The sequence below is a fragment of the Peromyscus maniculatus genome, chromosome 21 (assembly GCF_049852395.1).
Source record: "Peromyscus maniculatus bairdii isolate BWxNUB_F1_BW_parent chromosome 21, HU_Pman_BW_mat_3.1, whole genome shotgun sequence".
Lineage (NCBI taxonomy): Eukaryota > Metazoa > Chordata > Mammalia > Rodentia > Cricetidae > Peromyscus > Peromyscus maniculatus.
Window position 1 is genome coordinate 9,028,835 of NC_134872.1, and position 16,624 is coordinate 9,045,458.

Consider the following 16,624-nt stretch of genomic DNA (forward strand, 5'->3'; position numbering starts at 1 on the left):
CATTTTTTCCTTGCTCTGAGACCTACCCACGGGAAGCAGTTTAAGGGGGAGGGGTTTACTCTGGTTCACAGCTGCAGATGGTTAAATCAGGTGGCTCAGGGCACTTGACATCGAGACAAGGAAGACACATTTGTGTCAAGAGCGTGTGGCAGAGGTTGGTCACCCTGCGGTGGCCAGGAGACAGAATGCCGCCACAGACCAGATACCCCTCAAATTCTAAACCCTCAGGGACCAACTTCCTGCAACCCAACCCCGAGGTTTCCACCCCCTCCAAAAAATGGCACTGCCAACTGGACACTCGGCCTTCAACACATGAGCCTGTGGGGGGCGTTTCCTACTCACACCATAACACGGAGCACAGCAAATATTTGTACAAGGAACCAACAGATTATTAAGAGCCAAACTTGGTCTTGAAAGTGCCCGGGTTGGCCAAGAATTTGATCCACACCCTCTCGGATAGTAACAACCACTGCTTTTCAAGATAGGGTTGCCACCACGTTCAAAAGGAGGCGATTGCCCTGGGGAGATGGCTCAGTCAGCCCAGTGCTTGCCTTGCAACGTAAGGACCTGAGTTCAACCCCCAGAACCTTTGTATAAAGAGCTGGGCGTGGTGGTGGCACACGCTTGTAGTCTCGGTGCTGGGGAGGCAGAGGCAAACAGATCCTTGACATTCACCAGCTAGCCAGCCTAGACTGCTTGGTGAGTTCCAGGCCAGTCAGAGGGGTTGTTTCCTGGCTTTCATGTACACACACACACACACACACACACACACACACACACACACGCGCGCGCGCACGCACGCGCACACACACACACACACACACACACACACACACACACACACACACAAAAAAGGCAATTGAGTCTTAGAGAGCCTATATCATCCATGGTAGATCTGGGGTGTCTTGGCTGTAATTCTTAATAGTTGACCTGGGGGAGGAAGGGGTAACCACAGTCCCCAACCTGTCAGGCTGTGCTGATGGCTTTCACATACTAATTACTTCTGTTAATTATTACTAATTGCTTATTTTAATTATTAATTGCTTATGTTGTAATTTAATTATTTTATACTAAGAAACCTACTTACAGGATGTTCTATTTCTTTCTTTTCCATATATATATATATATGTATATATATATATATACATTTAAGAGATTTTCTATTCATTTTACATACCAACCAAGATTCCCCTGTCCTCCCTCCTCCTGTCCCCCAGCCTTTCCCCCCAACACCCCCCCCCATTCCCACCTCCTCCAAGGCAAGGTCTCCCTTGGGGAGTCAGCAGAGCCTGGTACATTCAGTTGAGGCAGGTCCAATCCCCTCCTCCCTGCACCAAGGCTGTGCAAAGTGTCTCACCATAGGCACTAGGCTCCAAAAAGCTGGCTCATGCACTAGGGACAGGTCATGATCCCACTGTCTGGGGGCCCCTAAACAGTTCAAGCTAAACAATTGTCTTGCTTATCCAGAGAGAATAGTCCAGTATCATGGAGGCTCCTCAGCCATTGGTCCACAGTTCATGGGGTTCCACTAGTTTGGCTAATTGTCTCTGTACTTTTTCCAGTCATGGTCTCGATATCCCTTGCTCATAGAATCCCTCCTCTCTCTCATCGATGGGGCTCCTGGAGCTCCTCCTGGGACCCGGCCATGGATCTCTGCATCTGCTTCCATCAGTCACTGGTTGAGGGTTCTATGATGACAGTTAGGGTATTCAGCCAGGGTAGGCCAGCTCCGGCACCCTCTCGACCATTGCCAGTAGTCTATGGTGGAGTCATCCTTGTGGATTCCTGGGAACTCCCTAGCACTCTGCTTCTCCCTATTCCCATGGTGTCTTCATTTATCATGGCATCTCTTTCCTTGCTCTCCTAATCTGTTCCTGTTCCAGCTTGTGCCTCTCCGCTCCCGTAAGCTCTCATCCCCCATCCCTTGCCCTCCATTACTCCCCTCACCCCCAGTTTGCTCATGTAGATCTCATCCATTTCTCCATCACTGGGCAATCCATGCATCCTCCCTAGGGTCCTCCTTATTAGCCTCCATGGAGCTGTGGGTTGCAGTCTGATTATCCTTTGCTTTACATCTAGTATCCACTTATGAGTGAGTACATACCATGTTTGTCCTTCTGAGTCTGGGTTACCTCACTCAGGATGATATTTTCTAGTTCCATCCATTTGCCTGCAATCCTCATGCTTTCATTGTTTTTTCTCTGCTGAGTAGTACTCCATTGTGTATATGTACCACATTTTCTTTATCAATTCTTATGTTGTAATTTAATTATTTTATAGTAACTAAGAAACCTACTTATAGGGTTTTTTTGTTTTTAACTCTTGTTATTTTATGTGTAGCTCAGTGTTGGAAAATGTCATGCCTTTAATTCACACAGGGTATTCCTTGGTTTCACAGGGGCTTCAGGGGGCTTCTTCTGTGTCTCTTTCCTGGAGGCTTGAGAAAGACAAAATGAGCCCTTGGCCATGTCCTAGCAGGTGTAGTCTCAGCCGTACCCATATGGAGTACAGAAGTCCCTTCATCTCCCCCAAGGAAGTAGGGAATCTACAGTCTCCCCACCCCTAGGAATGGCTGCTTTCCCCTGGCTCATGGCCTCTACCACACTGGGTCCTGTGCAGCCACCAGAGAGGGTGGTGGGTATCCTCTATCCCCCCCGTCTAGGAGAATGTCCATCGGCTAGCATGCTCAGTGGGTAGTGTTTTTTACTAAGTTCCTCCGTGGCTTTTGACTTGTAAATTACAGCTTTCCGGAGACCCATTTTACTTGGTCTCATCTGAGGACTGTTCCCCTTATCACGCTCTGGCTCACATACTGCCCTGACCCTGTTATTTGATCCCCCGTTCACAGATAACGATGTTTTCTGACTGTTCCCAGTCACAGTGACTCAACTCTACCGCCACCGAGCTCACCCTGGAGAGCGGCTGTGGGGAGAGGTTTTTCCACATGGTCAGTGTGCCAACCCCCGGTTTTAGTGGACATTGTCTGAGTGCCGAACAGAAGAGTCCAAGCCCATGATCCAGTCAGGGGCCAAACTGTGCTTGCAGGGAACAAGGTGCAGGTTTAGGTTAAAACAGAGAAAAAGCTGTGTTTTCACTCCAGGGCTGGGAAGCTGATCATGGAATGTCAGTATAAAAAAAGATGGAGGGTCTGGCTGGCAGGATGGCTCCAGTAGGTAAAGGCACTCGCTGCTATCCCCGACTCACTGCTATCCCCGACCGACCACCAGAATTCCGTCCTTCGAGCACATGATGGAAAGAAAGAACTGACTCCTGAAAGTTGTCCTCTGCCCTCTACCCTCAAAAGTTATGCTATGCCATGATATGTACACACACACACACACACACACACACACACACACACACACACACACACACGAGAGTGAGTGAGTGAGTGAGAGAGAGAGAGAGAGAGAGAGAGAGAGAGAGAGAGAGAGAATAAAACAAAATATAATTTTTTAAATTGAGAGCTCAGTCTATGACGTGCTTGCCACCCAGGCATAAGCCCAGAGTTTGATCCTGGAGACTCATGTGAAAAATCAGAGCAAGGCCACATGTGTCTGCCACCCCAACACAGTGAGGGGGGAGGGGGAGAGTAGGGGGAAGGGAGGTGCAGAGAGACAGATCTCTGCATCCCTTGACCATTCGGTCTGGTCAGATTGGTGGATTTGAGGTTTAATTAGCGAATCTGTCTTTAAAAAAATGTCTAAGTGTGCTTTTAGGCTTTTGTTTGTTTGTTTTTTGGTGTGTGTGTGTGTGTGTGTGTGTGTGTGTGTGTGTGTGTGCACATGCGTGTGCATGCGGGTGTACAGATGCCTGAGGAGGCCAGAAGAGGACATCAGATGTCTTGAAGCTGGAGTTACTGAAGGCTGTGAGCTAACTAAGTGGGTACTGGGAACTGAACTGGGGTTCCCTGGGAGAGCAGTGTGAGCTCGTAACTACTGAGCCCTCTCTCTCTGTCTCTCTCTCTGCATGCGTGCGTGTGTGCACGCACACACACACACACACACACACACACACACACACAAACATACACGTGTATGTATGTATACGTATATATAAATATAAATATAAATATATATATATAGGAATCTTAAGTGTAAAAGATATCTGGGTCCTGATGCACACAGGGCAGCTTGAGATGCAAATTCTCAAAGGAATGCTTGTGGCTAAGATGTTGATGGTGATGGTGAAGGTGATGATGGTGATGATGATGATGGTGGTGGTGGTGGTGATGGAGCCAGTCGTGGAGGATGGGAAGACTCGATTGTCATTTAAGAATTTCCAATATGATTCTGATATACAACAAAAATTGAAAACGATGCTAGCCAAACAGCCACTGCATTTCTGATGCCATTTGGACAACATTCTCATGTTTGGGAATTCCTCTCCTCATCCTTGGGTTTTGCCCACGGAGTTTCTAACACTTGAGACCTTTCTAGTGGTTCACCCATGGAGGTTTTACTGTTTCTTTGCTACGTTCATTCTGCTCTTGGTCCAGAATAACAAGCCCCTGAAGGATTCTGGGATCTCCAGAGTCCTGCAGTGGTAGTTGTAAAGGTGAACTTTTTTTTTTTTTTTTTTAAATCTCATCCTTTAAAGTAATTTAAACATTCAGTAAACATAGTCATATCACCAGAGCCCAGGAAATGCCACCACCAACGTGTTTTCATTCAGGAAAATGTTTGCGTCTTCTGGGCTTTGTTCTGTCTGGGTGAAGTCTTGACCCAACACCCTTTTTCAGATTAACAGTGCCCGTAAAAGTTCTTGCTTTGGCAAGCATGCTTATTTAGAAGATCCTTATTTAAATGTTTCTGAAGAATTAAAGCAACATGGTGCATGCTTCTCTTTCCCATTCCCCCGCCATCATTGACTCCTGCTGGCTCTGATCATCTTTGTGATTTTTTAGCCTCTCATCATTACATTCATATCGCCTAGTGTGGACTGTATCTTTCATTTTATTGGGTACTTCATTTCCCTACTTTACTAGGTTTGATAGTTAACTACAGCCAATGAAGTGCATTGAGCCACACATAAAATCAGGGCGAGCTTCAGCACCGTTAGCAGAGCTGTTGAGCATTCTCTCACCAGTGATCTCGGGATGTTTCCATATTTCATAGGTAGTTCCGTTTTGTGTATTCCTCAGGGGGAAAAACGAACTCTGCAAAGTGCTTGCCATGAGGACTTGAGTTTAGATTCCCAGAACTCCTGTCAAATGCTGCCTGTGGCAGCCCATATCTGTCATCCCAGACCTGGGGGAAAGCAGAGTCAGGGGGATGGATCCCTGGGGTGTGTTGGCCAGCCCATCTAGCTTAATCAAGTTCGTTGAAAGACCCTGTGTCAAAAAATAATATTGAGAGTGATACAGGAAGACATCCAGCTTTGACTTCTACACACACACACACACACACACACACACACACACACACACACACACACACACACACATGCACACACAGGGTTAGAGGGGAAGAACTAGATGGTTCAAACTGTGTACAGAGTACTCCAGCCCTCTTAAAATCATTGCATTCCTGCTTACCAATGCCTTTGAGTTGGGGGAGCTTTGTGTTCGAATCTGTCTATCCCACCCTGAAGGAAGTGAGCCTGGGGTCCCTGCTGCTCTGAGAACTCACCCTGGACTGCAGTACGACCTTCTGCCTGCCGTCCTCTCCACAGACTTTGTGCTTCTGTGTTTTCTCCATGCCTTCACCAACCCTGCAAGCCTCTTGTCCGCTTTCACAGAGCAGCCTCATTTTTGCTGTGAACCGGAAGCCTTGGGTCGAGTGTCTGTCCCCCCGCCCCAGGCTTATCGTCCTGGTTAATTTCAGCAGCTAATTGCATTTGCTGTCACATTGTCCTTTTCTTGTTTCTGGGTCCTATTTTCTCGACTAGATGAAAACTTCTTGAGAACACATGTATTCTAATGATTTTCTATTGTACTAATAAGACCTTGGCTCAGGGCTTCCAAAAATACTAATTGGACTGAAGAGATTCAACATTCTAATTAAATCTCAAAAATCTCCCTCATCCAAGATTCCAAATGAGCTTCCAGCCCCCATTGCTTTCTTTGCTAAGTTGAGTGTTTTTTTTCTCTTTTCTTTATTTTGATGCTTTTTCATTACATTTTTGTTTATTTGAGAGGGGGGCATGTGACCTAGCGTACCTATGGGCCGAGAACAGCTTCAGGGAACCGGTTCTGTCCGCCCACCATGTGGTTCTCAGGGATCAGCTTAGGTCATCAAGGCTTTCGAGAACATGTTTATCTGCTGAACCATTTCTCTGGGCCTCTTTCTTTTTCCTTTATTGTCATTTAGAGAGATCAGTGGGTGGGCAGATACATGTACAGATGGACACAAGACCTTGAAATTATTTTTGTGAAGGACAAAAAAAAAAAAAAAGCATCCACCAACATCTTGTCTTTTTTAAGAGAATATTTTCCCCAAGATGAACTCACCTGTTTTTGACTTCAGTGAGCTTACCTAAAAAGAGAATGCTTTCAGTGAAAATGGGTGAGAAGTGACATGATAGGAACAAGCTTTGGTACGGGGCAATTTCTGAAGATTGCATTTTAAGGAACAGCAGAGTTGCCATCGCTCTGTGCATATAAATGGAAGTGTTTCCATGGAGCCAGTTCGAGCATCCCCGGTAATTGTAAAGAAAGAATTACGTCTCATTCAGCCCTCTGTCTAATTGAACCTTAAATTTCAAAAATTAAGTCAAATGCTTAGGTAAAATTCACTGTAGATTTTTATTTTTTATTTTTTGCAAAAATGGATCGCGTTCCCATTTTACTAAGTGACTTGGGCTCTGCTGTGTGACGCTTACACAATGGAGGAAACCACTATCTGGAAAGCCCCATGCCACCCTGGCTTCCAGAACAATCTAGAAGAGTCTCACCTCAATGTTTCTGACATATACTCAAGAACTTCAAAACTCTGAGTCAGCCTTGGAATTGACCTCACTGGGGGCTGGGAGTATTTCCTTTGTTAGGATAGTGACTGACCCCAGCATGGCTCAGGTAACTGTGAGTCTTTTCACCAAAGGAAGACAAAGACAGAAGACTTGTCCTTCACAGCCAAGCTTCCAAATCTGGTTAAAGGACCAAATATTTCAGCATGAGGCAACAAGATAAGCCAACTCTCTTGGTTAGTTTTGCTGTCAACTAGACACACTTGGGAAGAGATAGACCTCAACTGAGGAACTGTCTCTATCATATTGGCCTGTGGTATGTCCATGGGGGCATTCTCTGACTGCTAGTTGATATAGGTTCCACTATGGGTGGTACCATCCCTAGGCAGGTGAGCCTGAGCTGTGTAAGAAAGTTAGCTGAGAGTGAGCCTGGAAGCAAAGCGGTAAGAAGTGTTCCTCCATGGTCTCTGGTACAGTTCCTGCCTCTAGGCTCCTGCCTCCAGGTTCCTGCTGTGGCTGTCCTTGACTGTGGGCTGTAACCTGTAAGGCAGATAAACCCTGTCTTCCTCTCAAGTTGCTTTTGGTCATGGTGTTTATCACAGCAACGGACACCAAACTCTGTGGACATGAAGGGGACATGAATGCTGAGTCTGGAAGCCATGGAAAGAAGCACACAGTCTTAGGACCGCAGTCTGCCCTCTGCCAACAGTGTGCCCCCCCCCCCATTCCTGGTCGCCTTCTCTGTGGACATGGCGGGAGGGCATGCTTTAGAACTCTCAAGGGTGCGTGTCTTCCTAGCGTACATTGCGGACGTTTTTAACTCAGTCCAAATTCCTGGGATTGTCTGGTCAGCTTTTAAAAAATTATCTTTCTAATTAACAAACAAGTATCGGACGTCTTTGTGGCATTTTCAAACAAATTTTGTTTTCACTGACTCTCCCCACTTCTTCCCCATCTCCCCGCCCCTCCTTGTAGCCTTCTATCCCCAGTAGCCCTGCCTTTGCTTTCCTGTCACGTGACCCCTGTCCTCCCACAACTCCCTTTGCAACACCTCTCTATCCCCTCTTGTATCTCCTTTAGTTTCATAGCCTGTATGCACACTCACACCCACTTAAACATGTATGTATGTATGTATGTTTATATATGTGTGTGTGAAACAAAAGCCAGGATCTGTACATACATGAGAGAGGATATGTCATATTTGTCTCCCTGGAGCTAAGGTACCTAACTTAATAGTAAACTTTCCAGGTACACTTATTTTCCTGAATACTTCATGATTTTCTTTCCTTCTTGAAGGCTGAATAAAATCCCGTTAGGTAGATGCCACACTTTCCAGTATCCATCCCTCTGCTGATGGACATCCATGCTGCCTCCACTTGCTAGCTATTGTGAGGAGAGCAATAATGAACGTGGATGTGCAGGTATCTCTGTGGCAGGAAACAGAGTCCTTTAGGTGATGCCCGGAGTGGTGTGGCCTGGTTTCCATAGTGGCTTCACTAGTATGCGCTCCTCTTTCCCTGCACCCTCACCAGCGTTTGTTGTCTGTTTTCTTGACAATCACCGCTCCGACGGGGGGGTGGGGAATGGAATCTCAAAATAGTTTTAATTTGTGTTGCCCTGATGGCTGGGGATGTTGAACACTTTGTGTTTCTTCTTTTGAGATCTGTCTGTTTATTTTAATAGTCCATTTATTAACTGGCAGAAATTTCTTTTGGTGTTTAATTTTTGTAGTTCTTTGTATATTCTCTATACTAGCCCGCCCCCCATCTGAAGTATAGTAGGCAAAAGCTCTCCCCCATTCTGTAGGCTGGCTGTTTGCTCTGCTCATGTCTTTTCTCTGTGTAGAAACTCTTTTTCTTGGGCTGGTTGTCCTCCTTTAATCAGTTAGTTAAGTGATGGGGACGAGAGTCACATTAACGTGACAACCAAAGCCAAGAAGTGCAGGTCAAGAAGTAATGGGCACGCACACCTTCCCATTTTTGAGAGGGCTCTGAATTTCTTTGTTTTCTGGCCTTTCTTCTTCTCCCTGAGGGTCAGAACAACTGGATCTAAATTAATGCTAATGGTTTCGTTAATAGTTTAAAAGCATACCTTCAAATTCAGCGATTAAAACCTCCTGGCTTGCAGAATTTCTTCTATAACTTGTTCATGATTTTATCCTAGCTAATAGATTCCCTCAAAAGGTGGGCTTGCGCAGTAAGTGAGGCTTGAAACAGCAGCAGTAAGAAGAAATGGCTTATGAAGACTTCAATGTGTGTGTGTGTGTGTGTGTGTGTGTGTGTGTGTGTGTGTGTGTGTGTGTGTGTATGTGTGTATGTGTATGTGAGGGTGCATGTGTGCACCCTCAAATGTGTTGGAGAAGGCAGAGGAGAGAAAGAAGAGTTAGTATGTATTCAGAGAAGCCAAATTGCTGCCCATGTAGATTCTTAATCTAGACAATAGTATTGAGGCTCCAGAGGATGTACAAGACTCTCCTTAAAGATTCACATGTGCCAGGCAGGGGTAGCTGATAGCATAGAAACTGTACTTATCTGTATGACTTTATAGATTTACAGGACTGGGAGTTATGTGGGCTACCATTCATATGCCTTCAAAAGGGCCTCTGGGGCTCTGGGGTGGAGATGGCTCAGTCAGCAAAGCACTTACTTTGCAAGTTTGAAGATCTAAGTTTAATCCCTAGGACCCATGTTCAAGTCCTAGGCATGGGGACATGTGCTTGTAATCTCCACTCTGGAGAGGTGGAGGCAGGAGGATTCCCAGGGCTTGCTGGTCAACCTGTCTAGCCTAGTTGGTGATCTCTGGGTCAAGGAAAGACCCATCTCTAAGGAGGTAGACAGCCTTCCTGAGGTTGTCCTCTGGCCTCCACACATTCACATGGACACAGAGTGACACACAGTAGTCTCCAGAATATTGGAGGAGCTACATCCTTTGAACTGAGTCCGGTCTGATGGTGCACGGGTGATTTGGCAACTTTGAACAGCCGTGGTTCCGTAGGTGTCTTCCAGCTCTCACTCAGTTAGGCAGTGACAGTGGTGTGGGAGTTTGAAGACAGCTGTGGACAATAGAAAGTCTTAGTTTTCAGAACCCGAGATGGACAAATTACAGAGCGAAGCTGGCAGGGAGTCATGTTCATGAATGCCTGATTTTTTCAACTTGAAAGATCTCAGCCCCTACATTTGACTTCCCAGACTCTCGGGAGGCAGACTTAGAATAGCAACAAATCCAACAGGCACTCATTAAGAATCTCCTGCAGTTCCCTGAGGAGTTGTCAATGGAGACCCAGACAAGTTTTTCTTTGTTCCAGACAGATCTCATGTAGCCCAGGCTGCCCTTGAACTTACTGTGTAGCCAAGGATCACCTTGAACTTCTGATTCTTCCTGCCTCCATCTTCCAACTAAGATTACAGGCTTGTGCTACCATGACAACCTACTAGACTTAAACAAAACAAAAAATAAAACAACAACATTCCCCCCAAACCCGATAACTACAACTTGACAAATATTTGGAAATTGTTTGTAAATCATTAGCTATAGCCATGAATAATATTTAATGGTTACTATATCTCAAATTACACATATTGCTTATTTTTGTTTTTTGTTTTGAGACAAGGTCTTGCTGTGTAGCTCAGGCTGAACTTGAAGTCACAGCCCTTCTGTTTTAGCCTCCCAAGTGCTGAGACCACCTCGCCCAACCAGGTGCTGCCCTTTAATACTTTTTAATTTGTAGTTTTAAAAGCATTTTTATTCTTTGAGTGTGTGAGTGTGTGTGTATATATACACATTCGCACACTCGAGTGAGTGCCAGTGCCACAGTAGAATGGAACTCAGGCCATCAGGCTTGTTGACAAGCCCCTTTCCCCATGGGGCCATCATCTCACTGACCTCCTACTGTTTTTTTTCACACAGTGTCAACTTGCCTTAGTAATGACGATTTCGGTTTTTCTTAAACTTTATTACGCTAGCAGTAATAGAGGGGTTGGCAGGGGCTGTAGTCCAGTGGTACAGTGCTTGCCTCCCATGCCCAAGGGTCCCAGGTTTGAGTCCCCAGCTCCACAAACAAGGGTCCAGGTATATACAGTGTTTGGCTCAGTGGTTGGGAACACATTTGGCAGCTCATGGCTGTCTGTAGCTCCAATTCCAGGGGATCCTACACCTTCACACAGACATACATGCAGGCAAAACACCAATGCACATGAAATAAAAATAAACCATGAAGGAAAAAAATCCCAGCTGAAGCCAGGCGGTGGCGCATGCCTTTAATCCCAGCACTCGGGAGGCAGAGGCAGGTGGATATCTGTGAGTTTGAGGCCAGCCTGGTCTACAGAGTGAGTTCCAGGACAGGCTCCAAAGCCACACAGAGAAATCCTGTCTCGAAAAACCAAAAAAAAAAAAAGAAAGGGGGGGGGGATCCCAGTTGACACTGACTTTCTTTACTCTTTTTAAGGAGCGACGAAAATTTGGTCCCTTGGGGTGGAATATCCCCTATGAATTCAATTCTGCTGACTTCTCAGCCAGTGTCCAGTTCATTCAAAACCACCTCGATGAGTGTGATATTAAAAAGGTGAGTGCAATTGTTGGGCTTTTGTTTGTCTGTTTTCTAGTTTATTGTTACAGCCTATGACATGGAATGAACTAGCTGAGGTCTCTAGTTCTGGGAACTTCTTCCAGAGGGACAAGTACAGTACTCTAATCAGCTGGTCCACTCACTCTCTCCTCCCCTAACCAACTTACTCACATCCTGTTTCCCTCCCCTGAAGGTGCCTGTCAGTATAATGATGAAACTGTGCTGCAAAAATACAGGCATGTCCCTATTGCCACTCGTGGGCCCCACAAGAAGTGGGATGACCTCAGTCAGGCCTGCCTTCTTTGATCTTCCTCCTGCTAGCCGATGAGGCAGTTCCTTTTTTTTTTTTAATCTTAAGTCCCCTTTCACCATTAAAAAAAAAAAAAAGGTTTATTTATGTATTTACTTATGTGTGTGTGTACTCAAGTATGAGTAGTGCACCATGTGTGTGCAGTACCCTTGGAAGCCAGAAGAGGGCATCAGATCCCTGGACTCGGAGTTACAGCTGGTTGAGTCACCATGTGGGTGCTGGGAACCAAATCTGCGTCCTCTGCAAGAGCATCCAGTGCTTGTAACAGTGGAGCCATCTCTCCATCCTCCGACCCCTCTGCTGATTTTGTGGTGGTACTAGAGATTGAACCCAGGGCTTCACACATGCTCAACAATGCTCTCACCAGACTGTGTTCCCAACCATGAAGTCACTTCTTTTCTTGACTTGTTACATTTGTTTGTTTGTTTGTGGATTGTGTATTTGTGACGTATGTGCATGAGTACAGGCATTCATGCACCATGGCACACACACGTAGGCCAGAGGGCTTTTTAACTCGTGGGTCCAGGAATAGGCACTTGTGTCTTCAGGCTGGATGCCAAGTGCTTTTACATGCTGAGCCCCAAGAACTTAGCTCATGTCCTAATTTTTAAGTTCAAGCATATAAATATATAAATAGCAACTAAAAAACTTTTTGGCAGTACTGGGGATTGAACTTATAGCCTTGCACATGCTGGACAGTTTCTCTACCACTGAGCCATACCTCATCCCCTGTGGTCACTTCTAGTTGCTAATCATCATGGTGTAGACTTCCCAGTCTCCATGGTGCTTATGTATGCATTTTTGCCCATACCATCATGAAGTTAACATAGAAGGTGTCACCAGTATTCCCACTTAACTGATGGGTGGCTTCCTTGAGGTCACATAGTTGGGAGCACAAGCCTGGTTGTCTCTACTCACAGGCTGCGAAGGGTTGGAAATCTACTTTTTCAGGCTCATAGTTAAGTCAGTGAGCCTTTCCACCCATTTCCTCCTCCATAAAGTAATGGTAGCATCTTTGAGGAAGAGAAGAATTAGTGCAGAATAGAGGCTCAGTAGAGACCACTGTCACTCTGTCTCTCTCTCCCTGCCCATAGCAGGACTTCCAGATTACTATAGACACCGTGGTAGCATTAGGATTCTGGTGAGCCATGATGAATGCTCACCTGGGGTGGGCAGAAGTTAGAACAAAACTGTCATTTTCTCCTGAAATGGCAAAAGGACAGTAAATTAAGGCTGTGGCAGTGTGGTGAAAAATTATATTGTATAGGATCATATTCTGCAGTTATTTATCATGTCAGCCTATACAAATAATAGCTGCCTTGAAATGGTTGCTCTGAAAGGCAACCACGCTGAAAAATACAAGTTTAACCAATAAGTAAATAAAAATAAGAATCCTAAATCTGGACGCATCCTCACTTTTCCTTGACTCCAAATACACTGAGTTGTTTTGTTTCGTTTTTTTAAATATCTATGAATAGCAGAATTATATTGCTAGTATAAGATTGCTAAGAAATTAATGACTACACTGATACGGTTTTAGCTTACAGAATGAGACAGCCCAGGATTGCATTGTGGAAAAGTCTTGGGAATAAATATTTTCCTATTTGTTCTCCTGCTGATTCTGGAAAAATCTATTGCTAGGAAAGAACATTAAAGCTCCCCGTCCTTGGTCCTGCTCCTCTCTTCATTAGGCACCACCCCTGCCCCTCTGTCACAGAGCGGCGTTTACTGTAATGAGGGTTACTGGTGATCACAATCAAGGAGAGGACAGTACTGTCTTATATTTCTGTTTGACATAATCTACAGTCACCTCCTCTTCCGATACTTACTATTGTCGATTTTTTTTTTTTTTTTTTTTTTTTGGTGAACGAACTGGAGCGGGTCTAGCCACATGGTAGTGAGTTATTCGTATGAGATAAAGAATAATTTTCAATGCAGCCGTTTGAGTTTCATTCAGCGGCTGTGATAAAACGTTCTTACTGGAAGCGACTTGCAGGGGGAGGGAGGCTTCCTTGGTTTACACTTGGAGGTCACTGTTCATCGTTGGCGGATGTCCCGGCAGGAACCTGGAGGCACGAACTGTGGTGGAACACTGCTTGCTGGCTCACTCACTCAGCTCATGTCTTGCTGGCTTTCTCACACAGCCTAGGGATCCCTGTGTAGGAAACATCACCACCTATGGTGGTCCCCCATAGAAATGCCCACAGACCAACTCGGTAAAGACGATTACTCAATTGAGACTTTTTCCCCCTCCAGGTACTTGTAGCCTGTGTCAAGTTGATAATGTTAACTGGGACAATAGCCTAGCTGGCATTCTCTTTTCCAGAACTTTCCTATAGTGCTAGGCCCCGAGTGTTCTCTCTGGTAGTGGATAATTCTACCTTGTTTGTAATACAGGGTGTATCGTGGAGTACGGTCCGGTATATGATTGGAGAAGTACAGTATGGAGGCAGAGTGACAGATGATTTTGACAAACGACTGCTTAACTGCTTTGCCAGAGTAAGTCAGTTCTGGGGGAAAACGTGTAGAGATAAATTCTGCAATGTTTTCCTTTAAGAAAAAAGTATGCATTTTATTTTAAATTATGAATATGTGCATGTGACTATGTGCACGTGAGTGCCAGTACCCGTGAGGGCCAGAAGAGGGTGTCATATACCCTAGACCTGGAGTTGCAGGCTGTGTGTGTGTGTGTGTGTGTGTGTGTGTGTGTGTGTGTGTGTGTGTGTGTTGGGAACCAAACTCCAGTCTTCTTCAAGAGCAAGACTTGCTCTTTACCACGAACCATCCCTCCATCTGAGGAATATTTTATGTTTACAATGAGCATGACAGATCTGGGGGTGGGGTGTAAAGCAGGGGTGTTTATAAATAGAATTAGCCAACTATCCCTTCTTTCTACCATACTGCCCTCACGCACAACAGTAAACCAACCATCACCCATCCCATGGAGCTCCCAAGGAGTCTCATACCCTATCTCCCCACGGCCCTTGCTTCATGGTCTCAGTTCTCCAGAACCTGCTGAGAAAACACTGCCCATATCTCTGTGCCTCTTCCTCTCGAGTGCAAGACATGGTGTGACTCCAAGGCTGAAAATAAGAGCTTGAAAATAAGACACTATAACGTCCATGTTGTCATCTTTTCTGTTAGAATAAACTATTGAAAGTGGATGGGGTGGTAGGGGTTTTCCCAAAAAACTCCACATAAATTCTGTGAATAAGTATTTTCTAGAGGATATTGTTCATTGGCAGCAATGACTTTACCATGAAGGATAAATAACATAAATCACCATCCACTGGACACAGACTCTTCTTAAATATTTCTGTGTATTAAAGAAACAATATGCATTTACCTATGGGAAAAAAATCAGATATGTGACTATTTAACGGTTGTTGAATTCTTTATATTAGGAATTCTGTTAGTAATTCTGCTTCAGCAAATTTTCTCCCTCTACTCTTCCTCCTTCCTCTCCTCTTCCTGCCCCCCTCCCTCTCTTTCTGTTTGGCATAACATAATTGAGATCACAACAAATCTATCTCTTAGAAGCTGTTCTTTTCTAATGAGAGGCAGAAAGGGAGTGGGTCTGGAAGGTAGGGTAGGTAGGGAAAAAGTAGGGGAGTGTGTGTGTGTGTGTGTGTGTGTGTGTATGTGTGTGTGTGTGAACTATAATTAGGATATAATGTGTGAGAAAAGAATCTATGTTCAACAAAAGGAAAGAAGAAAACATAAAAAGATAGAAAAAAAGTTTACAACAAAGCCTACAAAATGTTGGGATAGTTTGGTAAAGTGGAGGTAGACCAGATATCCAATTTTTTTTTTAACCCTTTAATTAAGTTGCATGTGGCAAATAGTAAGCTTTGGCAAGGATGTATAAGGTAGGAACATGAGTGCTGAGAAGTTAAATATGACAGACCTCCCAGAGTGCAGTCTGGTGATACTGGCGGAAAACAAGTACCTGAGCAAAATCCATGTCAGAACATTTCAAAGAAAGGCCCGCAAATGTGTAAGTACCAAAATGTCCATGGTGACATCATGTGTGGGAGGTTCAGGCAGTCATCACAGGCTGTTTTTTTCTGGAGAGAGACTCTGACATGGTCCTCTCTGTTCAGGTTCCCCATTCCTTCCCTATTCTCCCACGGATGACCTTAGCTGAGGCCGCTCCCATCTGCTGGAGCAGTTCCTAGGAAGAGTCTGTACTATAGCACAGTAGCCAGTGCTTTAGCCAGCTGGAGAAGTGAGTGCCTGAGGCCTGATGAAGGATAAGATGGTGCCTCCCCGCATCCCAAGACCCTGAGATGTAAATGACTCAGCACAGTGGCTTCTGTTGCTCACCCTTTGGGGGCACAAGCTAGCAGCTCTTGTCTTTCTCAGCTCCAGGATGTGACTGCTGTCCAGACCGGAATCCTGCTCCTGAGTACAAGTTCCAGATGTGTTCTCAGAACAGATATTATCCGTGGCATAGTTTGAGGTGTTGGGAGGCAGCTTCTGTATTCATCATGGGGAAAGAGACGAGTCACTGATGGTGGTGTATACCCCAGAAGACATGGTCCATGTGATATCCTGCAGAGATTGCAAAAACATTTGTCCAGTGAAGCTGGACAAAAATATAAAATGAGATCTATAAAGTAAGCTGTGTATATTTCACAGGGAGAAATACATACATTAAATGCATTTAAATACTCACAGAAAGAAGACTGTAGGTGTGTATCAGAGCTGAATGGGGAAAAACTGAAATAAAAAGGGACTAATGTGTGAACATAATAAATATGGTATGTGAAAAACTTAACTGTGACTGAAATTCAAAGGAAAAATATGTCTTAGTCAATGATTGTAGAAGTACCTAAAATTGG

The 16,624-nt window shown here is 45.0% G+C and overlaps 1 protein-coding gene across 1 annotated transcript in view; it reads left to right on the forward strand.

The window, feature by feature from the left end:
- Dnah8 (dynein axonemal heavy chain 8) overlaps nt 1-16,624 on the forward strand; it is a 252,302-nt gene that overhangs the window by 193,701 nt on the left and 41,977 nt on the right. The window contains exons 87-88 of the mRNA XM_076557534.1: nt 11,351-11,467; nt 14,178-14,279. Coding sequence (XP_076413649.1) covers nt 11,351-11,467; nt 14,178-14,279 — 219 coding nt within the window. The remainder of the gene's footprint in view (nt 1-11,350; nt 11,468-14,177; nt 14,280-16,624) is intronic.